This window comes from Gymnoscopelus microlampas (assembly GCF_963454915.1).
Source record: "Gymnoscopelus microlampas genome assembly, chromosome: 22".
Classification (NCBI taxonomy): Eukaryota; Metazoa; Chordata; class Actinopteri; order Myctophiformes; family Myctophidae; genus Gymnoscopelus; species Gymnoscopelus microlampas.
The window spans coordinates 16520686-16547713 of record NC_139959.1 but is presented as its reverse complement, the minus strand read 5'-3'; the positions used below and the strand labels follow the sequence as shown (position 1 = coordinate 16547713).

Sequence of the window (27028 nt, the reverse complement as noted above, 5' to 3'; positions counted from 1 at the left end):
GCTGGACACACACTGCCTGTCTGCCACGCAGACTGAACGCCACAACACACAATACACTGCAAACTTATAAAGGACTTTCATTTAGGGCCCGTGTCCACACACACTGGGTTTTATGAGCGGGAGGGCGCTTTGGATATCATCTTCATAGCACTAGCATGCACATTGACACGTGCAATGTTTGATTCCAGGTTGTGTTATTAGCACACATAGCTTAGCTCAAACAGCTTAACCCATTAAGACCTGAAGCCGATTGATTCTACATGTGTCCTAAACCCCAACAGTTTTATGAAAAACTTAGGTTTCTATATCAGTGGTGTTCAATCTTTTTCATGTCAACGACCCCCAAAATTATATGTATTTGGCCGCCGACCCCCATCTCAAAATATGTTGTTCCAGGGACCCCCAGAAGCAATGATTTGAGTTAAAAATGTTCGCTTTAAAACAATATATATTCAAAGATTTTCACACATTTTCACGATTTTTCTAAAATAGTAGATCTACAAGCTCATAGCGCGGCACTCGGTGCCGCGCTATGAGCTTGTATATCTGCTATTTTTGAATAGCCAAAGTGTAAAATAATGCTTTTTTAGCTCAAATCTAAAAATGACCCAGTTCCAGGTTTTAATGGGTTAAATATCAACTTCTCATCGTTGGCACCGTTGTGGGTGCCAACGATTCCATGTCGGTTCGTAAATGACCGCGTCGTCACACACACCTGTCACACCTGGGGCTGGGGGTCCGCGACGACCTGCCTCACAAAAATTATATTTAGTTCATTTTAATGTGCCCATCCCAAGCTGATTTCCCACTGCATGGCTACTGAAAATAGTCACTCTTAACAACTCTCTCCCCCACACTGTCTGTCTCACCGGCTGTGCTCAATCATGACAGTGGCAGCCTCCTCTCCCAAAGTTTAACTAAGCATATACAGTCTACACAGCACATAACTAAAAGTCTGCAAATACTTAGTATCATTATAACAGAGGTATTAGCTAACCTGTGAGTATATCATTGGACTACTGATCAAAGATAAATTATTCTTAACTTATTCACTGCCAGACTTATTTCTAGCTGTGTTTGCCCACTGCCAGCAATATTTGTTTTTTTAACCTTTCAACTGGTCACAGAAAATGTATATTCATTATGATCGCTTGTCCGACCATTTATAAACACACACAGTATCCGTGTGCGTTGCCCAGAGAAAAAATATTCCAACCGCGACGCCCCCCTTGTCTTCTAACAGCATGTGAATATACCATCCCTCGCCAAAAATGCACGCTTTTCTTCATTAAAAAAATTGATCCATTATTATCGCTCATCCGGTTGTTTGTAAACACGCGCGGTATCAGTGTGCGTCGCCCAGATGAAAATCATTCCAACCGTGACGGCGCCTTCTCTTGCAGCAGCACGTTGAAAATACCATGTCTCGTGAAATGCAGGGGTAAAAAGTCAACCCAAGATACAGCTGTTTTCATGCAAAAGCTAAACAGGAAGTGGACGGAGGTGGAAATCTTCGGATGATGTTATTTCCGGATCCTTGTTGTGAGTAGAAACTGAAAGTGATATCACTCGGGTGATAGAGAACAGCGCAATATTTTATAAAACCACTAAAAAACAAAAAGTCGCTATAAGTCGTCCTAGGCAGTGTGGGCGTTTGGACGATGTCTTGTCATAAGTTGTCCTGAGCAGTCAATGAGTTAATTCATCCTGGCTAAATGCTAATTGACCGGTGTACCCAGTCAATGGCAGACATGTAATCAGAAACTAAATCCTGTCACAGGATTAAACGCCATGCATGGATTAACATCTTTAATCACAGAGAAACAGATCACAGAGGTCCTTGTTTGTTCTCTCGTGTTTCCTCTATCTCCCCATTAACCCATGAAGACCTGAGGCCGATTCTAATGTCTTCTAGTTTTCTAGAAGTTTTCTGTTGCTGTATCAGTGGTGCTCACACTTTTTTATGTCAAGAAAAATGATATGTATTTGGCCCCCGACCCCCATCTCAAAATATTTTGTTCCAGGGACCCCAGAAGCAAAGATTTGAGTAAAAAATGTTCGCTTTAAAAATGTATATATTCAAAGATTTGCACAAATTATCAAGATTTTTCAAAAATAGCAGATCTATAGACTCGCAGCGCGGCACGAAGTGACGTTCTATGAGCTTGTAGATCTGCTATTTTTGAATAGCTAAAATCTAAAATGACACTGATGCTTTCGCGGTTTTAATGGGTTAAATCTCCAACTCACAGCCAGGTAGCTCTGTGTTTGTTCGCAGCAGGGTTTTGTCGATAAGTGGGAATTTCTGATGCACAAACCCCCTGGAGTGTTGACCAGTGTGATTACGTCCGTCTCTTGTACGAGTCAGTGAGGATGTGTTTTCACTTTGCATAGATGGGAATACAAAAAATATACACCTGCAGCAGGATAAAAAAAAGGGAAAAAAAACAATCCCAGATTGCTTGCATCTCCGAGAGCAACGAAATCAACCCTTGCCGCAAGCGTGGTATCCAATTAAAATGTATTTAATTTAATATGGATAAGTACAGTGTATCTGGCTTTTGATGAAAACAATATTTATGCAGACAGAATGAGAATGTGCGCCAGCAGCAGTACAATAGACTTGTTGTGCACTCTGGAAACAACAAATGTCCAATTCTCTCTGTTGTGCTCACTCACACGTCCACACACCCTTCTAGTCTTGACTCCGGGAATATTGCCACGGGCTGTTTGCTGTGCGAACACAGCAGGGTCTCAGACAGGTCTGGCTCTTGGAGCCCTGCGACTGTTGTGGTATATCAAAACCGATATTTAGAACCAATAACCATAGGTTAACCCATTGAGACCTGAAGGCGATTCTACATGTCTCCTAAATCCCAACAGTTTTCTGAAAAACGTATGTTTCTATGAGAGACAGCGAGATCCAATACCGACCTCGACGTTGCCATGCCATCGTCGAAACGCTACTGACGGCGTCGGTAACGTCGCGACGCAACCGACCGAACAACCGACGGTCAGTAGCGTCGCGACGCAACCGACCGAACAACCGACGGACCGACCGAACAACCGACGGACCGACCGAACAACCGACGGACCGACCGAACAACCGACCGAGCCGCGGAGTCCTTCACGCACCAGGCAACGTCAATTTCCATCCGATCCATCGACCTTATCTGCGCTCTTCTGGCGCAGCCCCCCCCCCCCCCCACCTGTCCCCCCCACCTGCGTGACCCCCCCCCCCCCCGGGACCCCCCCCCCCCCGGGACCCCCCCCCCGGGACGCCCCCCCGCCCAAGGGGTGGATAGTAATAATTGTATATTTTGCGCATTTGATCCAGAGTAGTTGAGATTTGATTCGGCCATATCTTTCTGAATGTAACTTGTATTTTTATAATTGTATTTTTTATATGATCTGTAAAGTTTATATTTTCATTTGCTACCAGGCATGAATTCATTATAATTTATTATATATATTTTTCCTTATTTTCTTTCTTTATTTACACGTGCGTAATAAAAGAAGCATTTTGAGATTTCATCCGCCCAGATCTTTATGAATTTTACTTGAATTATTATAATTTTAATGTTTATATGATCCGTACATTTTATATTTTCATGTGGTATCAGGCATGAATTTATTTTATTATTTTATTTCATGTATTTACATGCGCGCAATTACACGCATCTAACTATTGGACTCAGCTCTGGGGACACGGTGCGGCTGCAGAGTTTACCTTGCAACATATATGATAGAGCAACTTAAGTGCCTGCAGAACTTAATAATATAAGCACACTTATTCTCCAGGCAGACAGACAGAAACAGTCTGTCTGTCTGTCTGTCTGTCTGTCTGTCTGTCTGTCGGTATATTATGTTACGAGCGACCAGAGTCGCTGTCCTGGCGGAGACCGCGGAGTCCTTCATGCCACCAGGCAACGTCAATTTCCATCCGATCCATCGACCATATCTGCGCTCTTCTGGCCCCCCCCCCCCCCCCCCCCCCCACCCACCGGGACCCCCCCCCCGGACCCCCCCTCGGCCCAGGGTTTCACTCCTAATAATGTTGTATTTTGCGCATTATTGACACAGAGGTTGAGATCTGTCATTCATTTCCACGCGCGTATACGCACGTATCTATCTATCTATCTGTCTGTCTATCTATCTATATATCTATCTATCTATCTATCTATCTGTCAATTAAACTATCATCTGTCACAAGGGTTTTCAGCCCAAGGACCCCCTGAGAGAGAGATGAAGCCGGGACCCCCTCTATATAAGCTCACAACGTCTTGCGCTTTGAGACGAGCTTCTAGATCTGCTTGTGGATCTGTATAGTATAGAGTATATTATGGTGGAGAAATTGAGGCTATTCAAGGATTATTATTATTATTATTATTATTATTATATATTATATATTATTATTATTTGGTCCATGAGTCGAATCGACAGCAGCTATATTTATTTTATTTTAATGTCAATAAAATGTATTCTCTAAATATTATAGGCTACTAATATTTCCTGAATGAATTAACTTGGTAAATAGGGTCGGGATGACATGTTGCTATAGTCATTAATTACCCCAACCAACATCAAAGTTACCGTGCATTATCATTAAATCAAATAAAAGTTTATTATTACATCTGTCTTGCCTGTATGTCCTTTCACGAAAGCAATTGGCACTACTTTATTTAGTGTCCAAGCATTTGGAGAGATTCAGTTTTAACCTATAACTCATCTCTGAAGTGTCTATGTTACTTCTGTGTATTAATTATGAGTTGATTAATACTCAATAAAATGATACATGTTGAAATGTAACTTTCGGATCAGTGCGCATCATGCGCTGTAATTTCTCCTTCACTTTGCTGCCCAAAAATAGCTGATCTACAAGCTCACAACGCATCAGCGGGACGTTTTGAGGAAATCCGATATTTTTGGAGAAGCTCTTCTGTCTATTTAAATGTTCTGTATGAGTCATAATAGTAGCCTGGTTATTAATCTACAATCACCATTAACGCCGTTGATGAAATGACTGAGCGCGTGTCTGAGCGCATGTCAGGGTGTGTGTTTGTGTGTGTGTGTGTGTGTGTGTGTGTGTGTGTGTGTGTGTGTGTGTGTGTGTGTGTGTGTGTGTGTGTGTGTGTGTGTGTGTGTGTGTGTGTGTGTGTGTGTCTATCTCCAGCAATGTACCGCTTGCCTACAGCCCCGCCCCTAAACCCACAAAAATATACAATATAGAGGGGGTCCCTGCTTAATCTTTCTCTCAGCTAGGGGGTCCTTGGGCTGAAAACCCTTGTGACAGATGATAGCCGTTTGAAAATCGCGCAAGAATTAACAGCTAAACTGTTGATAAATAGATAGATAGACAGACAGACGAACAGACAGACAGACAGACAGACAGACAGACAGACAGACAGACAGACAGACAGACAGACAGACAGACAGACAGACAGACAGACAGACAGACAGACAGACCCAGGCCGTGGGAGGCACTCAATCACACTAACCGATGCGCTTTCTTAATTATAATATATAAGAATAATAATTATAATAATCCTACACTTCGCATATATAAATTATTATATTATGACCATACACTAACCACTTCCGACCTATGTTATACGCTATTTGAAAATAGCAGATCTACAAGCTCACAATAACGAAGCTTGTAGATCTGCTATTTGTTGAACAATCACCGCGTTGGGACCGCGTTGGGGGGGTGGCAGCTGTACCGCTGGAGATAGATAGTTAGATAGATAGATAGATAGATAGATAGATAGATAGATAGATAGTTAGATAGATAGATAGATAGATAGATAGATAGATAGATAGATAGATAGATAGATATTTAGATAGATTTAAAGATAGACAGACAGACACACAGACACGCCTTTTTTTAGGGTAAGTTTATTTCATTTTTCATTTCTGAAACAGCTCCATTGGCAGCGCAAAGGTGGAGCTTGGGGGTCCCTAATAAAACCACCAAAAAGGTTAGACTACAATGGGCTATATATATGTAAAGTCGACGTTGTGTATTATTATGTTACGTGCGTAATTACGCGCGTCGCAAAAATCTGATTGATATCGTTAGATAAAGTTCATAATTAAATATAATATATTCATGACTGATACCAAATGAAAATATAAACTTGAAAGATCATAGAAACATTAAAATTATAAGAATTCAAGTACAATTGGCAGAGATATGGCCTAATCAAATCTCAACCGCTCTCTGTCTCCTGCACAAATTATGCTGACTCTCGACGGCGTCGGTTAAGTTGGTTGTGCGTCGCAACGGTACCGACGCCGTCAGTAGCGTCGCACCGTTACTGACGGCGTCGGTCAGTAGCGACGCCGTCAGTAACGGCGCGACGCTACTGACGGCGTCGGTCAGTAGCGACGCCGTCAGTAGCGGCGCGACGCTAATGACGGCGTCGGTAGCGTTGCGACGCACAACCAACGCAACCGACGCCGTCGAGAGCCAACCGACGAAACCGACGCCGTTGGTTGACTCCGTCGGTGGCCATCCATGGAGTCGATCCTTCATGGCACCGCAACGTCAATTTATCGACCATATCTGCGCTCTTCTGGCGCAGCCCCCCCCCCCCCCCCCCCCACCTGCGTGCCCCCCCCCCACCTGCGTGCCCCCCCCCGATCAACAAGCTCTGCAGCGCGATACAGAGTCTGCTGCCTTGGATCTGCTCTTTGATGCTCTTGGATGCCGCACATGATTTTTCAAAGTAACTACGCACGTAACATAATCATACACAACGTGTACTGTACATCCCACTGTAGGCTAGCCCCCACAAGCTATCCCCGTGCCACCCCGAGACCCCCCCCCCCCCCCCCCCCCCCCGGAGCCCCTCCACCAAGCCCAGGGGGTCACTCATAACTATTGTAGGTCAGCATAATTTGTGCACGAGACAGACAGCGGTTGAGATTTGATTAGGCCATATCTCTGCCAATTGTACTTGAATTCTTATAATTTTAATGTTTCTATGATCTTTGAAGTTTATATTTTCATTTGGTATCAGTCATGAATATATTATATTTAATTATGAACTTTATCTAACGATATCAATCAGATTTTTGCGACGCGCGTAATTACGCACGTAAATAATAATACACAACGTCGACTTTACATATATATAGCCCATTGTAGTCTAACCTTTTTGGTGGTTTTATTAGGGACCCCCAAGCTCCACCTTTGCGCTGCCAATGGAGCTGTTTCAGAAATGAAAAATGAAATAAAATTACCCTAAAAAAAGGCGTGTCTGTGTGTCTGTCTGTCTATCTTTAAATCTATCTAAACATCTATCTATCTATCTATCTATCTATCTATCTATCTATCTATCTATCTATCTATCTATCTATCTATCTATCTATCTATCTATCTATCTATCTATCTATCTATCTATCTAACTATCTATCTCCAGCGGTACAGCTGCCACCCCCCCAACGCGGTCCCAACGCGGTGATTGTTCAACAAATAGCAGATCTACAAGCTTCGTTATTGTGAGCTTGTAGATCTGCTATTTTCAAATAGCGTATAACATAGGTCGGAAGTGGTTAGTGTATGGTCATAATATAATAATTTATATATGCGAAGTGTAGGATTATTATAATTATTATTCTTATATATTATAATTAAGAAAGCGCATCGGTTAGTGTGATTGAGTGCCTCCCACGGCCTGGGTCTGTCTGTCTGTCTGTCTGTCTGTCTGTCTGTTCGTCTGTCTGTCTATCTATCTATTTATCAACAGTTTAGCTGTTAATTCTTGCGCGATTTTCAAACGGCTATCATCTGTCACAAGGGTTTTCAGCCCAAGGACCCCCTAGCTGAGAGAAAGATTAAGCAGGGACCCCCTCTATATTGTATATTTTTGTGGGTTTAGGGGCGGGGCTGTAGGCAAGCGGTACATTGCTGGAGATAGACACACACACACACACACACACACACACACACACACACACACACACACACACACACACACACACACACACACACACACACACACACACACACACACACACACACACACACACACACAAACACACACCCTGACATGCGCTCAGACACGCGCTCAGTCATTTCATCAACGGCGTTAATGGTGATTGTAGATTAATAACCAGGCTACTATTATGACTCATACAGAACATTTAAATAGACAGAAGAGCTTCTCCAAAAATATCGGATTTCCTCAAAACGTCCCGCTGATGCGTTGTGAGCTTGTAGATCAGCTATTTTTGGGCAGCAAAGTGAAGGAGAAATTACAGCGCATGATGCGCACTGATCCGAAAGTTACATTTCAACATGTATCATTTTATTGAGTATTAATCAACTCATAATTAATACACAGAAGTAACATAGACACTTCAGAGATGAGTTATAGGTTAAAACTGAATCTCTCCAAATGCTTGGACACTAAATAAAGTAGTGCCAATTGCTTTCGTGAAAGGACATACAGGCAAGACAGATGTAATAATAAACTTTTATTTGATTTAATGATAATGCACGGTAACTTTGATGTTGGTTGGGGTAATTAATGACTATAGCAACATGTCATCCCGACCCTATTTACCAAGTTAATTCATTCAGGAAATATTAGTAGCCTATAATATTTAGAGAATACATTTTATTGACATTAAAATAAAATAAATATAGCTGCTGTCGATTCGACTCATGGACCAAATAATAATAATATATAATATATAATAATAATAATAATAATAATAATAATCCTTGAATAGCCTCAATTTCTCCACCATAATATACTCTATACTATACAGATCCACAAGCAGATCTAGAAGCTCGTCTCAAAGCGCAAGACGTTGTGAGCTTATATAGAGGGGGTCCCGGCTTCATCTCTCTCTCAGGGGGTCCTTGGGCTGAAAACCCTTGTGACAGATGATAGTTTAATTGACAGATAGATAGATAGATAGATAGATATATAGATAGATAGACAGACAGATAGATAGATAGATACGTGCGTATACGCGCGTGGAAATGAATGACAGATCTCAACCTCTGTGTCAATAATGCGCAAAATACAACATTATTAGGAGTGAAACCCTGGGCCGAGGGGGGGTCCGGGGGGGGGTCCCGGTGGGTGGGGGGGGGGGGGGGGGGGGGGGCCAGAAGAGCGCAGATATGGTCGATGGATCGGATGGAAATTGACGTTGCCTGGTGGCATGAAGGACTCCGCGGTCTCCGCCAGGACAGCGACTCTGGTCGCTCGTAACATAATATACCGACAGACAGACAGACAGACAGACAGACAGACAGACTGTTTCTGTCTGTCTGCCTGGAGAATAAGTGTGCTTATATTATTAAGTTCTGCAGGCACTTAAGTTGCTCTATCATATATGTTGCAAGGTAAACTCTGCAGCCGCACCGTGTCCCCAGAGCTGAGTCCAATAGTTGGATGCGTGTAATTGCGCGCATGTAAATACATGAAATAAAATAATAAAATAAATTCATGCCTGATACCACATGAAAATATAAAATGTACGGATCATATAAACATTAAAATTATAATAATTCAAGTAAAATTCATAAAGATCTGGGCGGATGAAATCTCAAAATGCTTCGTTTATTACGCACGTGTAAATAAAGAAAGAAAATAAGGAAAAATATATATAATAAATTATAATGAATTCATGCCTGGTAGCAAATGAAAATATAAACTTTACAGATCATATAAAAAATACAATTATAAAAATACAAGTTACATTCAGAAAGATATGGCCGAATCAAATCTCAACTACTCTGGATCAAATGCGCAAAATATACAATTATTACTATCCACCCCTTGGGCGGGGGGGCGTCCCGGGGGGGGGTCCCGGGGGGGGGGGGTCCCGGGGGGGGGGGGGTCACGCAGGTGGGGGGGGGGGGGGGCTGCGCCAGAAGAGCGCAGATAAGGTCGATGGATCGGATGGAAATTGACGTTGCCTGGTGCGTGAAGGACTCCGCGGCTCGGTCGGTTGTTCGGTCGGTCCGTCGGTTGTTCGGTCGGTCCGTCGGTTGTTCGGTCGGTTGCGTCGCGACGCTACTGACCGTCGGTTGTTCGGTCGGTTGCGTCACGACGTTACCGACGCCGTCAGTAGCGTTTCGACGATGGCATGGCAACGTCGAGGTCGGTATCGGATCTCGCTCCTCCTGGATTCTATATCAGTGGTGCTCAATCTTTTTCATGTCAAGGACCCCCAAAATTATATGTATTTGGCCGCGGATATGTTGTTCCAGGGACCCCCAGAAGCAAAGATTTGAGTTAAAAATGTTCGCTTTAAAAATATATATATTCAAAGATTTGCACACATTTTCACGAATTTTCAAAAATAGCAGATCTACAAGCTTGTATATCTGCTATTTTTGAATAGCCCAAAGTGTAAAATAATGCTTTTTAGCTCAAATCTAAAAATGATACAGTTCCAGGTCTTAATGGGTTAATTGAACAATCTGATTTGAAGTCATATATCGCCCAGCCCGACCAGAAAGTACAACCATAAGTCTAAATCATCACTGGTTGATATGACAGTCGGTGATGATTGAGAGGCAGATGGTGCCCCCAAAACACTGCTGTCAGGTCCAGCCATGCTATTTCATCGATTCATTTTTACTTTCAAAAAGACTTCTTAATCACAGAAGTGAGAAATGGAGAACCCTAGTTAGTCTCGCGTAGCAGATGGACTAATAACTAGGAGGGGTGATAGGCGGATGATATCGCAGAATTTGGTCAATAGTTTTGGTGAGCTTTTTATAATGACTACCCAGATAAATGTAAGCGTACCTGGTCAGTCTCCAATGGGACTAAATGAAAGTGAGAGAACAAAGGCAACGACGGCACTAATTCCTTCCCTCTGTATTCATACCGTGGCCTTCATGTATTATTGAAAAATGACGAAGTCTAGAGATTTCTGCAAAACAAGAGACTACCATGGAAAATACCTTCAATATAGATAAATTTCACTTCACCTTTGATCATTGAGCAACAGTGTGTGTGTCTGCTAAGGTGTGTGTGTCTGCTCACTGCTCACCTATTTCTCTTGATCCCTTGTTACTTACTTCGCTCATTCCTTCCTGCCTTCCTTCCTTCCCCATAACCATCCTGTTAAAAACACAGAGACATTAGACTCCCAAGCACCCTAACAGGAAGCAAGGTTACAGCTAGCTCCAAGACTAGGAGGATGATTGATGTGCATAACAGTGACTGAACTTTGCATATGAAAACCCCTTTTTGCCAAGCTTATGCCAAGATGAAATATTTTGTTCTTACCAAAGAAATCAGATGGGACGTCTATAATAAATGATTGAACGTATAATCTAGAAAAGCTACTTTTCTACCCCGGCTTTGAAGCCGGATCTCCTGCGCAAGTGCTGACATTTTTACCACTGAGCTAATAGAGCCTGCCTGCTTGCTCAGGGCAGAAATTGAATTTTGACCTTCAGACAGTACCTCTTGTGAAGACACAGGATCTGTACTGCATGTCTGAGTAGAACAGCAGGGAGACCAAATACAACCACCCCAAATCGATTGTAGAAGTTATATTGTATTAACATACTCTACCATACAGGTTGGATAAAATAACATTGTAATCACAAAAAAAAGTTACATAGTGCACCTTTAATATCTTTGAACTGCTTATATCATTTTAGAGTAGAAAATTAGCTGTAAACCAGGGAATGTCCCCATAATATGGGGTATAAGTAAGCAGCAAGCCTTGCAGAGCCCTGAGGCCCACAGGGCAGGAGCTTATCTCCTGTTTCCTAAGCGTTACCCCCAATCCAATCTTTGATGCTGAGTGCAAAGCAGGGTCCCATTTTTGGTCTTTGGTATGACCCGGCCGGGGATCGAACCCCAACCTCCCAGTCTCAGGGTTGACACTAACCACAAGGCCACTGAGCTGGTCAATATATGGGGAATAAGATTGTTCTAATTACGTTAATACATTTACTATTTACCAAGTTTATTACCATAATTATGACTCTTCACTATTTGTCTTTAACAACATTATCATGATAATCTTTACGCTACAATTTCCATTTAGGATATTTTGATTTAAAGTGGACATTCCTTTTTAACCCATCAAAACCGGGGAAGCATCTGTGTCATTTTAGATTTTTGCGTTGGCTATTCAAAAACAGCAGATGTACAAGCTCACTGCGAGCTTGTACATCTGCTATTTTTTTAAACATTTTTGAAGAATCTTGAAAGAACTACTGGTTCAGAAGGCAATTGTAGAATCGACCTCGGGTGTTAACGGCAAGATGCCTCTCCGCATGCTCTCTTTTACCCCAGAGAGGAGCTTGAGGGCTTTGTGTCCAGCGGTACTCTGAGCCACCTCAGGGTGTGTTTCTCCAGAGACGCTCAGGAGGAGGATGAGACCACCACCGGCTCCCCACCAGGACCCAGATACGTCCAACACAACCTGCTTCTTAACAGCCAACATGTCTCCAACATCCTGCTCAAACAAAACGGCTGCCTCTACGTTTGCGGGTGAGATGGACTTGGATGATGATGATGATGATGATTATGATTGTAGTGGTCGTTTTAAATGCTGTAGTGCTGTGTCATATTTATACAAAACCGTATTCTGCTGATGGTGCATTTTAACAACTTTAATAATTGTCATATATCCGAGTGCAGATATTTTTAAAAAATGTCACGGTAGAGGATTACAAAGACAAAACTAAAGTGATTGTGCACACAGGCTTTTTGCATGCGGATACAATTACATTTACGTGAAGAAGATTGTCACAGAACTTTCACAGAGTCGGTCCCTTATCTCATCACAGTCGTTTATCGCCTTCCTCTTAGAGACTTCACAGTGTTATTTAGAATACTGCCAGATGTGTAAAAAAAGCTTTCGCACACCTAGATTAAAACGGTTAAAAGCAGGTGCGTAGGCTAAAAGCAGCAGGCGACATCAATGAAGGAAGAAACCCGCACACAGCCAGCATGCACGGTACAAGAGCACAGTTTTATTTATCGAAGCAACGTTTCGGTCAGGAGATAACAGCCTGTGCTGACAATCAATGCTTGATTGTCAGCACAAGCTGTTATCTCTTGATGTGATCACATGTCAATTCAGATTAGTTGTTCCATATCGGTGTGAATGTATTTAATGATACATAAATAAAATTGTGCTCTTTGTACCGTGCAAGCTGGCAGTGAGCGGGTTTCTTCCTTCATTGATGTCGAAAACGACCAGATGAAAATGTAATTGATGTACTCCAGTGTTGTGACCACATGGGGCTTTATCAGGGCGTTAGAAACATGTACTTGATGTACATAAATAAATAAAAAATCAGGGGGTGTTAATTACGGTATGTTCTAATCTAGCCGAAAGGCGAGGGATCATGTTTTCGGTCCTGTGAGTCTGTCTGTCTGTGAAGAGCTTGTCTCAGGCAATGCTGGACCAACCTGCTCGAAACTTTGCAATGCACACTCCCTGTAGGCTAAGGAAGAACCTCCACCCCAAATGTTTCAAATCGGCTTCATGGTGGCATTATAACAGGCCGTGTCACATTATTGCCCCTGGAATCCTTGGATCATGATGCAGCTCACCATATAGGCCCATCCCATTTGCACCTGACAAGATTTTCTACCATTTTGAGTTTTCTTCAAAACACACATTTTGCTACCACAGATTCTATCCAAACCTCACACAAATTGGTGCACATTATCTCTGGAGTCATGTGATGAAAATGTATCAGTCCGATTTTTCGTATTCTATTCCTATCAAATAATGCGGGCCCTCTGTAGCCAAACTGGCCTGGTGGAGATCTGCACACTTTCTAGCATGATTTGACTTGACTTTAGTTCATTACAGCCAGCAAATGGCACAAATGCTCTTAGGAATAACATGTTGCATTTGAGGCAAATTAACCAGAAAAGACGGCAAGGAAACCAGCATGGTAAAAAGTGTTGAGAGGAGAACACCAAAGTCAGGCAGTCACTTATTAATCGCACTGAAAGCTCTGGAATGATGGCCCAGCAGTTCTCAGCAATATCTCTGCTCCGTCATACCAATGAGCAAACTACATACAGAGAGCCTATACTGTCAGCTCACATACTGAGTGTACTAACTAGAATGTACAGAGAAACAGTCTTTCGACTGGATTTATATATATATATTTTTTTACAATTATTTGCACGCGCACAAATGATGTTTCCAAACCAAAACGGTCATAATGTTGAGCTAAGTTTGTATCATCTGATTCACATTCTTTCCATTACCAGGGACGCCAAGAACATGGCCAAGGATGTGAATGACACTCTGATCGAGATGATCAGAGCAGAACTCCAGCTTGACCAATTGGAGGCAATGAAGATTCTAGCAGGATTGAGAGAAGAGAAACGTTATCTCCAGGACATCTGGGGATAAAGACGGATGAGAACATTAATTGTGGGTATTGAAGCCCAGAGGTAGTTTACGCCACCTAAAAGTAACTAAACTGAAATGGATTGCAGCATGCTGGCCTGGGGATATCTGCTAACTACACCCATTTGGTCTGTGTTGTGTGTGTGAACAGAAATGACCTTGGCCAGGGCATTACCGCTGTTAGATGTGGTGCAAGAGTACTTTTACTGTCGATGAGCCCCCACTCCACCTTCTACTTTCTGGAAAAGCTTTTACTTTCAGTCCATGTTGCAACACACATACATTTCGTTTTTCATTGTGGTTCATTGAACTTGGGTTTTTTGCAATTGTTTTATGGTGAATTAGAGGCAAGTCACTCAACTCAGCTTTTGCCCTTAAAGGACGACTTCACCGATTTTCAACCTATCTTCATATAATTGGTCCTCACTAATACTCATGATAAAATGGTACAATTTTTTTCTACTCGGTCTGTGTCTCAGAGGAGGGCTGTGGACAGTTCAGAGTCCCGTCTACCAGTGACATCATCAATGGGGAATCCAAGCTAATAGAAACTGCAGGCTTTCTATTCCTGGAAAGTTGCAATGCAATAAAAGAAGCCATTGTTCTCGTGTTAATAAAAATCTAAATAAAAAATGTGAAATCTTGTTGGAAAAAAAAATCATGCCTAACGATGATGTCACTGGTAGACGGGTTTCTGGACTGTCCACAGCCCTCCTATGAGACACAGACCAAGTAGAAAAAAATGGTACCATTTTATCATGAGTATTCGTGAGGACCAATTATATGAAGATAGGTTGAAAATCGGTGAAGTCGTCCTTTAACTCCAAAGTTAGGTAGAAAAGTCACCATGTGATCATAAGAAAAGACCATTTGCTTCATTTATGCATGCTTAGTGAAATCGACGGGTCCCATTCATCGTCATCCAGTTGTACCATATCAAAAGCAAAAAATGACTTCCACCGTTAACCAAGATGATGATTATATCGCAGATGGAATTTCCCTTTATTTTTCATCACGGGTCAAAATTATGTATGATGGAAGGATCAAGTCAAAGGACATTTTTATAAATGAGGCTGCTGGAGATGAAAATAATTGGCCATGATTTATCGTGACAATGCTCTATGCCAGTGGTTCTCAAAGTGAGGTCTGGGGTCCAGCAAAATGAGTTAATATAGCATAAAAATCAGTTTAACTACTTACATCCTATATATATATATACATATATATATATATAGTACATTGGCTATTTGAAAATGGCAGATCTACAAGCTCACTGTAGATCTGTCATTTTTGATTTTTTTTTTAATCTTGGAAAAAAAAAGATTTGGAATATATCTATCTATCACAAATCTTCTCTTCTGGGGGTCCCTGGCACAAAATCTTTTCAAATGTGGGTCCACGGCCATATACAGTACATACCAATTTGGGGGTCCATGATATGAAAATGTTTGAGAACCACTGCTCTATGCTGTATGCGTCTCACTGCTGATGTAGAGTACGGCTCTTTTCCCTAGCCTGCTTTCCCAACACTCAGCAGACCATCGTCCATGCTGAGTCAACCCCAACCGACATCAGAAAGATCACAAACGGTTTGAAACAACTGTAACTGTAACTGTGCCTATTTTATTAAAACAAATATTGATTTCTGAGGTTGTAATCTTTGTCTCTTTATTCCCTGTTTGGGTGCAGGAAGTTGTGATGCTTGGAACGTGGTTGCATTGGCTGTCGCTGGAACCGAAGTTATTCTTGACACCTCGAAGAGGTCAGAAGATAATGAGTTCTGATTGAGTAGGAGTGATAGATTTGTTGTCGTTGTTGTAATTTGATTGCTCAAGGTGACTTTGGTCAGAAGATGGATGTGTCTTCTGCTAACTGAAGGCTTTCTGCTCTTCTTATGTCCAGTGTTGTGCATGAACATAGCCAATCTACAAGCTAACAATGCGTCGCAGACGTCCCTGAGGGCCCTGGAGAGAAAGGATCCTCAGAATTAAATCTTCAAGGTACTTTCACTCTTTGTGTACGCACGGCGAGGAGAGAAAAACATGTTTTCAAGCTCCTCCACTTGCGCTGCGGACGATGCGTCACTCGATAATGTTTTTGAGCCAGGTAAACAAAAATGGCCATGGAGAACAATCTGCACTGGCGAATAATTGGTTTAATACAGTGTTGTCGAAAGTAAAGCTGTCCTTCTGTTTGTACACACGCACGTACGTGCCCACACGCACCCCTCACCGACTTCATCTTTTATTGTCCAGATGCTCCACCAAGACAGAGGAGCAGAGGACAAAATCACAATAACGAGAGAGCGTGTGCGTGCTCAGCGTAGTTGTTGTTACACTGTATATAGGCCCACTTAGAGTAGACCACTTTGTTCGTGTCCTCTAGATAAATGGGGAAAACTAACTTGAGTGGCTAACAAATGGGGTGAGCTTTCATCAAATCTGGCCTCATCTTAAACAAAGTAACAAGACCCTGGACCGTTATTAGTGTGAGTGAGCGAAAGAACGCCAGAGAGCATCGGTCTTGCATCCCCATCATCACCCATATTTACATATCTAGCCTATTAACATGCCCCACCTAAATAATGACCCCCACCTAAAGACAGGTCCTGCTGTTTGCCTCCGTGTCCATTGGCCACCCAACACCACGGACTGATGAAGTTTTAAATTATGGCCTCATAATTAGAAAGGGTTCAAGGTGCCCTTCTGTCCCACGGCGGAGGCCAAAAGACGGAGCTGAGCAGATAGAATAAATCAGCGAGGGCTGGAGGTCAGCGTGACCGTAGGATGGCGGCACCGCCGTGATGGATTTCCCTTGTTAGCGATTGCTTAAATGAAGCAGAAAGATGTGTGCTGAAGATAATGACGTGTCATTATGGAAGTGTTGAGTGAGCCCGCGTGGGGCAAACGCAGTTTGTTTCAATCAGGTTTTACAAGAGGCTTCCGGAAACACCTGGCAGCCATTCAGATTGTGGTTGCAGACGGTTAAAGCAGCGGTGACGACTGCAACTTTAAAGCTTCCACACACTCTTCAGCTTATCCGCTTGCGACTGGGAGAGCCCCTTAATTAGACTAGAGACAATGCCGTCTATACAGTTGGCTTAGCACTGCGGATTGACTCCATTCCAAACGGGGCTGGTGTTCACAGATATAGTTATGTATGGATAAACTAGAATTCAAACGTTAGGGTTGCCCAGTCCTGTATATGACATCTTTGGGGGTTGTGCTTCAACATTGAGGAATATTCCAAGATTCATCGAGCTTATTAACATAATTCGTTCTATTATACAGTATTTTATACAGTGTCTGTTTTGAACTTCTGGAGGCATGGGCTCCTACTGGGAGGCTTAAGTTTTCACTGAGTTTGAAAGTTGTTGCCCTGTGGAGGAGTCATCTCGAATTAGCGCACTTGGCAGAATGCTTTCCGTCTCTGTCTGAGCTCTCTGCTGGGCTTGGCCTCGCCTGTGTGTTTTATCATTAAAAAGGAGGACATTCTCCCTCTGCCTTTGTTCTTCTCACCCTGATGATGTCAACTTCTGCCTGTCTTGATGTAGCAACTCAACCAGTCATGCTCACACTCGCCAAGAGCGGGAGCCGGGCCCAGATCCACCGCGGAGTGCCAGCTGTGCACTACAGCTTTAACTTTTAGGCATCTGTCGGGAGGGATGGAGAAAAAAAATCTATTTTTATGAAAAGTGATGTTGAGACGCCTCAGTTCAGTTTCCTATTCTCACGGCGGTATACGGCGTACTGTTTATTGACGGAGCAGGAGAGATATCCCTGCTTCCGATTCAGCAAGGCAAACATTTGCTGTAATTGATGCAGGCAGATGGAGGTATAGAATTTAATTGGGAAGCTGTGTTCTTCCTGAGGTTTTAACCCATTCAATCCGTGTCATTTTCGATGTTTTTGCTATAACCATTATTTTGTACTTTGGGCTATTCAAGAATAGCAGATATACAAGCTCATAGCGCGGCACAGTGCCGCGCTATGAGCCGCAGTCTTAGATTTCTTTTTGTGAAAATTTGTGCAAATCTTTGAATATATATATGCATTTTTAAAGCGAAACCTTTCAAGTCAAATCTTTGCTTCTAGAAATGTCTTCTAAATCCGAACAGTTAAAAAAAAAAAAACGTATGTTGCTATACTATCAGTGGTTCTCAAACGTCTTTCATGTCAAGGACCCCCAAAATGCTATGTATTTGTCCGCGGACCCCCCATCTCAAAATATTTTGTTCCAGGGACCCCCACCAGAAGCAAATATTTTAGTAAAAAAATGTATATATATATTCAAAGATTTGCACACATTTTCAAATGTTTTTTCTTCAAAAATAGCAGATCTGCAAGCTCATAGCGCAGCACTGAGATGAGCTTGTATATCTGCTTATTTTGAATAGCCAAAGAAATCTAAAGTGATGCGTTCCCGGATTGAATGGGTTAAAGAATATATCCTGTTCAATTCGACAGGCCGGGGATGACATACTGTAAATGAGCATGACAATTTAAGTATTAAATATCATATCATATGATATAATCATGAATTTTATATGAGTTTGCGCCTGAGGGCGCAAACTCAGGTCTGTGTGTGTGTGTGTGTGTGTGTGTGTGTGTGCATGCATAGGGAATAGTATAAAGAAGAGAGAAATGGAAGCTGTAGTCTGTCCTCAGGAGTACGCCCTGTTCATCACGAAGGCTCCTTACTCATCATAATGTCTGGATGATGCTTCACCGTGGACCCTCACTCATTCCTCATTAGTCACAGGTTAAAACCCTGGTACATGTTGTATGAGTGTTTTAAAAACTTCTCACGGCGGATGAATACTTGTAGGATTTATAGCCCTCTGGAGTCCTGACAGCCATAATGGCTTATGCAAATTGGCGAGATGGGCCTATTGGGCAGGAAAGGATGAATGTATGATAAAAGATTGATGAGGGATGGGAAGCACCGTGTGAAATGATAGCTTGTGTGTGTCAAATACGTGCTGTGAGACGACTGTCTCGGGCCATGTTGACATGGAACCTTGATCAACACTTCAATGACTTAAGGTGTTGTTTTTAATCCTGTAAAGCTCAAATATAGGGGGGGGGGGGGAATAGCAAATCGTTTTTTCACCTTTGAGATGTTGGCGGCCTCAGATGAAGAAATTCCTTTTTTTATTTATTTAGTAAGCTATTTATAAATAATTTGAATATTCTAATGATTTCAGTTTTTGACCAATCTTATAGCTTTTTTGTTGTTTGAGTTCATGGCCACCGGGCCCAACCTAGAACACAGGACTACCATTCAATGGAATTGCGATGATAAAGTGCAGGGATCCATTGACCACGTAAATGTCGTCTTAAAAAAACATCAACAGATATATTTTTGGAATACCTACTATAAAAGAGATTAATTTAAGGGGGCCTTACATGGATGCAGATGTATTGCAAATGAACTTGAAGAACCACAAGTTGTCTCACTCTTTATTAAGTAGCAACAGTTGACTGCCCTAATCTGTCCCCAGCCAACATAAGTCGCCTGGCAGTCCCATGGAGTGAGTGACTCATCAACACTGGCTTATGCCCGCTGTATACTTGGTCGATTGCTGGTGTTGCAGGCTTGTAGATCGGCTACTGCAGTGGTTCTCAAAGTGGGGTCCGGGGACCCCCAGGGGTCCTTGAGGGGGTTCCAGGGGGTCCCCAGCCATATGATTGATAGTTAGGAAGTAGGAATCAATTGGACCCTTATGGTTCTGTAACTCAGAGAGTGTACAAATAGAACCAAATATATAATTTTTTAAATGCCTTGACATAAAAAAGTTTGAGAACCAGTGGGCTACTCTTATGTTCGTTGCACGACACTGTCATACAACAAAGCATTCATTAGAGTGTCCGGCCTTCGTCTCTCCATGACACTGGCAGAGGGAGGGTGAGGAGGCCGTAGTAAGGCAGAAACTTTGTTTACTAATAAATAAGAGCAGAGGAAAGCAGTCCCCCATCAAGAGAAGTTAGGTGTGGTGAGGATAGAATGGTGAAAGACAAAAGAAGTGATCAAAAGAGTCAAACAGAAGTGACTGGTGGAATTTATCATTGTTTACTGTGCAGCATGAGGTGAACTTGGGTGATTCACAACCGCTCCTGACCCTTGTTGAGATTTCACTCCTGCAGTGATAGACTATAAACACACACACGCACACGCACACACGCGCGCACACACACACACACACACACACAGCCTCAATCACACACAGTCTAACATAGACAGACTCGAAATTTCAGATAGACGCTCTGTGGGTTTCAACTGGTGGGCCTCCCTTGAGCTGTAAAAGGTCCAACAGCTATGTGAAAGGTTTATATCTTAATCAAACATGGAATGTGGAGGAGGTGGTAGCCCCTGTGGTGGGAGAATGCATTAAATGCATCCTTTAAAGAAATGGGTAAACTGCACGATTAATCATCTTCCCATAAAGTGACAGCCCGTGTGTGCGTAATGGGACAGCTGGGATTTCTCTGTGATTACTGCGTTATTGGAAAATCCATACACAAAGCAATTACACAAGTTACACCATAAATGGTTTTGTATCCATAATATATCAGTGCTTAAGGAAAATCATATCTGTGTCAAAATTAGGCATTTTTCTGCCCTTGAGAGATTGTGTTCAAATTATTTTTATTATGTTGAAATGATGGACAAAATGCAGCTTACTGTATGCCAATATGAAAACAACTTGTTCAGATAGTAGTAGGTGATTCAAATAATACATCAAAGCTGAGTATTTCGTAAAGATGTGTAAATACTACACAACTACTTAATCAAAACAGCAAAAATTATACATGCAAAGATAACAGTCAGCATCATTGAGTATAATTTGCTCACCTACACATTCATGTTTCCAGAGAACTATTGAGTTTGAACACTGGCAGTTGTGATGCTGCCACAATTGGTTACTATGGCTGTTGCTAAGTAACTGCACAGTCAAATTAGTGTTAATATAACTAATGGAATATTGACCTGTAAGGCTTCCATGGTTTGCTCTGCGGTAATTCTGTGCTGATATTCAAAATATTGTTCTCTATGGAGTTTTTGGAGGACATTGTTCATTTCTCTGATCATTTCTTTGTTTTGAATGAATGGCAATAGAGCTATGGTTGTGGTTTATTCTGAGTATACTTTTAGAGCACTCTGGTTGTTCAGTTCTTCACTCTGCTTAGAGTTTGAGATACTGTAAATAGAATCTTGGTTAATGCAATACTGTAAGCCCTATTTTATACTTTGTTGTACGACGGTGTCGCACAGCAAAAATAACCGATCTACAAGTTCACAACAAGTCGCATTAATACACATTGTGAGTGTGTAGATCGGCAAAACAAATATGACCTATCCAAAACAGGGATGCCAGATTTAAAGTGGTTAAGCCCTTAACACAAAACAAACAAGACTGCACAGTAAAATAATTCATTACGCTTTTAGTTTGGGGAAAAAAAGTGAAAGAAATAATGGTTTAGCAATTTGCTTCTCCGCAATGCGACGTATTGTGAGCTTGTAGAATGCCTATTTTCAGCGAATGTTCCACCTAGAATAGGAATGCTAGTTTTCAAGTGTCTTAAAGAGACAGATCCATAGGGTGCAGAGAATGCAGAAACATATAGTCAGGAACAGAAACACACAGGGCCTAAATCCAACGTCCAGAGTCCATCACAACATGCCATGTCATCCAAAATAGTCATTTCGGGCGGTTGATTTGTATTCTCCTTTAAAAAAGTAATCATAATAATGAAGTCTTCCACTGCATAACACTTGGCTATATTTCTCTGGAGGGCTGATACATACGCTTGCGTATGCATGTTTACATCCAATACACAAATATTGCGCTCGCACGACCGCTGAAGCGCAAATTTAGCTGTTTATGAGCAGGCGGGTTGTCTCTGTGATAAATCACCACCCTTGACGGATATCTCAAGTTTTCATGCAAGCTCATGAACTTGGCCATGAAAAAAACAAATTGGATTGGGAGGACATCTGTGTGCCTTGAATATTCTCTCTAAAATCCTATATATGGAGATGTGTGTGTGTGTGTGTGTATGCATTTGCATGGCCTCGAATACATGCGCACACGCAAACACATTTGAGTGAAAGATGAAACTAGAATATTTAACCATTTAAACATCTGTTTATTGCAGTTTTTCCCCTACACAGGTACAATATTTAACCATTTAAACCCTATACTTAGTTAGTTGACCAGGGCCCCGCAGGGCTCTATACTTGGTCCGCTCCTTTTTCCCTCTACACCAAATCTTTTTGCTGAAAATATGCAGTGGGTTGTGATGCATTGTGAGTTTGTTGATCTGCTATTTTTGCAGAATGTTCACTCTTTGCTCAACAATGGAGGATTGCGTGTATAAACTGTTAACTTGTGTATTTGTAACTCAGAGAGCGTACAAGGGTCACCAAGGGTCAATTTGGTTGCATGGTGTATGTGTGTGTGTTGGGAAGCGCTGATTGTAACCCACAACAGAGGCAGCCATTTCAGATAACAACAATAATTTATTAGGTGAAAGTTAATTCAGGCAGGTTGGGGAAGGCAAGCAAAGGTTCTACCCAATGTTGGGGTAATTTCAACAAGGTACTTTCCATTGAGCAGGCTCTCCTCGTCCCGCGTTGCCGCCCGACAGTGCAACGAGGAGAGGGAGCGCCTAGTGAAGAGTGACTGGCAGATTTTACAGCCCAAGGCTGATCAGAGCGCAGCTGTCAGCACTTGCTAATCAACTGTTTCCCAAACACGGACCCGTTTTTCTCTTTTGGGTCTCGAGTGAAAACGTCTAGCCGACAGCTAATCAGACCAGACCACAGATGTCATCACTTTGAGCTGACTGAGAAGGTGAACAGGCACAAACTGTACCTTCCTTCAATCAGCTGGCCAAGGGCTGTACACTGTCCATGGTGCTGAAGTCTCTCCCTATACTAAGACCTCTGCTCAAATATTACAGTTACAATTTACAATTTAGGCATTTAGCAGACGTTCTTGTCCAGAGCGACTTACAATAATCAAGGTAATCACATACCTTGCATAGAATGCAGAGAGATAGAATAAGAACTAGGATCCCAGGTAAACCAAGAACTAGCCTCAGTCTGAACTATCCTCAGTCTGAACAATATACTATCAAAATAATAATCTGTTCATCCATGTTAATGAGAACGAGTGAAAAAAAGTCTGCATTTCTCCCCTCGGCAGCCACGCCTGCTGGGACGGGCCCATTACAATACTCCACTGTGTGTGTGTGTGTGTGTGTGTGTGTGTGTGTGTGTGTGTGTGTGTGTGTGTGAGAGAGAGATTTAATCATTCTTTTGCACTTTAATGATGTGCTTGTATTTAAGTTTTAAGTTTATTTTTAACTTTTCATTCTTATTTGTCTTGTATTCATCTTGTATTCATTTCATAGCTTTTCTTTTGTGTTCTCTTTATGCTCTGTGTCTTGTTGTCTTAACACTTAATGCTTTATGTAAAGAACTTTGCCTTGTTGAAATGTGCTATAAAAATTGTGGGAGAGAGAGAGAGAGAGAGAGAGAACAGGGTGGACTTAACCTCTAAGTAGCCCTCATAGGGATAATTGCATGGGCCAGAGATGGAGACTTGGTGACTAATGAGGCAAGCCACTAATTAGCCACTATTGTCACCAGTCTTTCTTCCAGCCCTGTGTGTGTGTGTGAGTGTGTGTGTGTGTGTGTGTGTGTGTGTGTGTGTGTGTGTGTGTGTGTGTGTGTGTGTGTGTGTGTGTGTGTGTGTGTGTGTGTGTGTGTGTGTGTGTGTGTGTGTGTGTGTGTGTGTGTGTGTGTGTGTGTGTGTGTGTGTGTGTATAGGAGTACAGAGTACAGTGTATAAATGTGTGTGTGAGACGGAGAGAGAGAAAGATGGCACGTGTCGCCAGACTTGCATTCACATCAGAAGAATGTAGTTGATCTAATTTCACTCACGAAAACCAATCCTAATGCCATTTCCAGACGCACAAACATCGCTGATGTCACTGAAAAACGTATTAGCTTGGAGTCAATTTATAGCATAGCATCATACGCATTCTGGGGCTTCCACAGAAAAGCAGGTAGTTTTGTTACATACCGGTAGCTTAATTTAAAGACTGCGTATCACCTCTCTATCATGACGCACTGTAATAGAACTGCCCCTCCCCCCTTCTGTCATTGATCCCATCTCCTGCACAGCTGAGCCCATGTTAAACAGTCTATTGTATGGGTCCCTATGAGCCCTCAGGTGGAGTAGAGGCAGAAAATAGCTTATGCTTCTCGGAGGCCTTGAGAACAAAGCTGTGTTCCGTCAGCAGAAATAACGGAGCAGAAATAAGACTTCCGGTTGACGATACCTTCAGAATAAGAGTACCCTCTAGAGTAAAAAGAAACCATTGAAAACCATTGAAAAACGGTTCATTTGCACATTAAAACTATAAATTAAGCATTTAAACGAAGCTATACAACACATATTATGTTTCTGTGTAACAAAAACGTTTTTTAAAAGATAAAAAATGTATCTAAATGGATAAATGTTGTTCAATGGAGTGCATAGCCTATAGAAATTGGACACTGGACCGGAGACGGACACGTGTGCCAACACTTGTGACATACTCACGCGTTCGGGGAGACCCCCTCTACAACGCCAAACTCTCCGCTAAGCGGCACAGGTGTAAAAAAAAAGTGTGGCAGACCGTCCAGTGAGGTCAGAGGTCAGAAAAGTTCCGTTTTCAGTGCGTAGCCTATACCAATTGGACACTGGACCGGAGACGGACACGTGTGCCAACACTTGTGACATACTCACGCGTTCGGGGAGACCCCCTCTACAACGCCACACTCTCCGCTAAGCGGCACAGGTGTAAAAAAAAGTGTGGCGGACCGTCCAGTGAGGTCAGAGGTCAGAAAAGTGCCGTTTTCAGTGCGTAGCCTATACCAATTGGACACTGGACCGGAGACGGACACGTGTGCCAACACTTGTGACATACTCACGCGTTCGGGGAGACCCCCTCTACAACGCCACACTCTCCGCTAAGCGGGAGAGGTGTAAAAAAAAGTGTGGCGGGCCGTCCAGTGAGGTCAGAGGTCAGAAAAGTGCAAATAAGTGTCAATTGGTCACCTGGTAGTACCAGGTGACACTTTGCCGACTGGGACTGTACGTGTGGGACTGGGACTATTTTAAAATAGTTAAAATAGGCGATATACAAGCTCACAATGCGATTTACAATTTAGGCATTTAGGCATTTAGCAGACGCTCTTAATTGCATAAGCCTGCAAGCCTGCAATGCGTTGCTATCTTCTATTTTTGCACATTTGGCACTGCTGCTACAGATTATTATACATGTTTTAAGAGGTTTATCAATTATCATACATGCCATTCCATCTGTACTTTCATTTTTTTCCTGTTATCTATAATTTTAAAAAGACATTGGTTGTGTTAGCACAGTCTCTGTAGAAACAGCTCCCAACATTTCACTGCTTGTACCTGTATTGAGTAAGTGACAAATAAATCCCTCTTGATTCTTGTTCAGATTAGTTCCAGAGTTCTCTTTGAAAATGTCACACATTTTGAAATGGCTCCACATCCATTACCTGATAGAAGAGAGTTGCAGATTTTCATGGAACTTGGTAGAAATGATCTCTGGGCTGCCCTATAAAAATGGCTCAAGGTCACAATCATAGTCACAGTCAATGTTACATCAGTCATATCTCAGGAACGGAGAGAGACACAGAACGAGATGTTGGTGTGTGCCTTTATTAATGGTATTGAAATGTTTTACTGATGTCAAACTGGGAAACTGAAATAGAAGCAAGGCTTGTCCATAGCCATGTCTGTTTTGTGGGAGTATCCACACATATCAATCAATAACTGGTCAACGCAACAGTACTGTATACACAGAAGATGCTTTAAAACTTCCTGATTATATTCTGTGGCACTTCCTGGGACTTGCATCCTCTTCCAAAAAGCCAATGAGTAGGTTTGATTTATTATGGAGTCACAAGGAGGTGACATCAATAGAACTTTTTAAAAGGTATTTTATTTAATTTGATACGTGAAGTCACAGCAGTAGATTCACTAGATTGGCTAATTTCAGCAACAACAGGTAACCTCAGTCTGTGATATTAATCTACAATTTTTTGTGTTAAATTGTGATTGTAGCCTGAATGATCAGCGGTCAATTGTAAGCAAGAACAGATTGTTATAATTGTAAGTAAGTAATAGTAAGTGCCACGGCAAATAGCTGTCTCATGTCCAGCGTCCAATTTCTGGAGTTTATGCACTGAAAATGGCTGTTTTCTGACCCCTGACCTCACTGGACGGCCCGCCACACTTTATTTTACACCTCTCCCACTTAGCGGAGAGTGTGGCGTTGTAGAGGGGGTCTCCCCGAACGCGTGAGTATGTCACAAGTGTTGGCACACGTGTCCGTCTCCGGTCCAGTGTCCAATTGGTATAGGCTACGCACTGAAAACGGCACTTTTCTGACCTCTGACCTCACTGGACGGTCCGCCACACTTTTTTTTACACCTGTGCCGCTTAGCGGAGAGTGTGGCGTTGTAGAGGGGGTCTCCCCGAACGCGTGAGTATGTCACAAGTGTTGGCACACATGTCCGTCTCCGGTCCAGTGTCCAATTGGTATAGGCTACGCACTGAAAA

The 27028-nt window shown here is 42.3% G+C and overlaps 1 protein-coding gene across 3 annotated transcripts in view; it reads left to right on the top strand.

Annotated features, from left to right (window-relative positions):
• Positions 1-15898, top strand: part of mtrr (5-methyltetrahydrofolate-homocysteine methyltransferase reductase) — a 47479-nt gene extending 31581 nt beyond the window's left edge. For all 3 annotated transcript variants that reach the window (XM_084048372.1, XM_084048373.1, XM_084048371.1), the window contains exons 14-15: positions 12291-12488; positions 14235-15898. In XM_084048372.1, the coding sequence (XP_083904498.1) occupies positions 12291-12488; positions 14235-14379 (343 nt within the window). In that variant the 3' untranslated portion in view covers positions 14380-15898. The remainder of the gene's footprint in view (positions 1-12290; positions 12489-14234) is intronic.
• The last annotated feature ends 11130 nt before the right edge of the window (positions 15899-27028 follow it).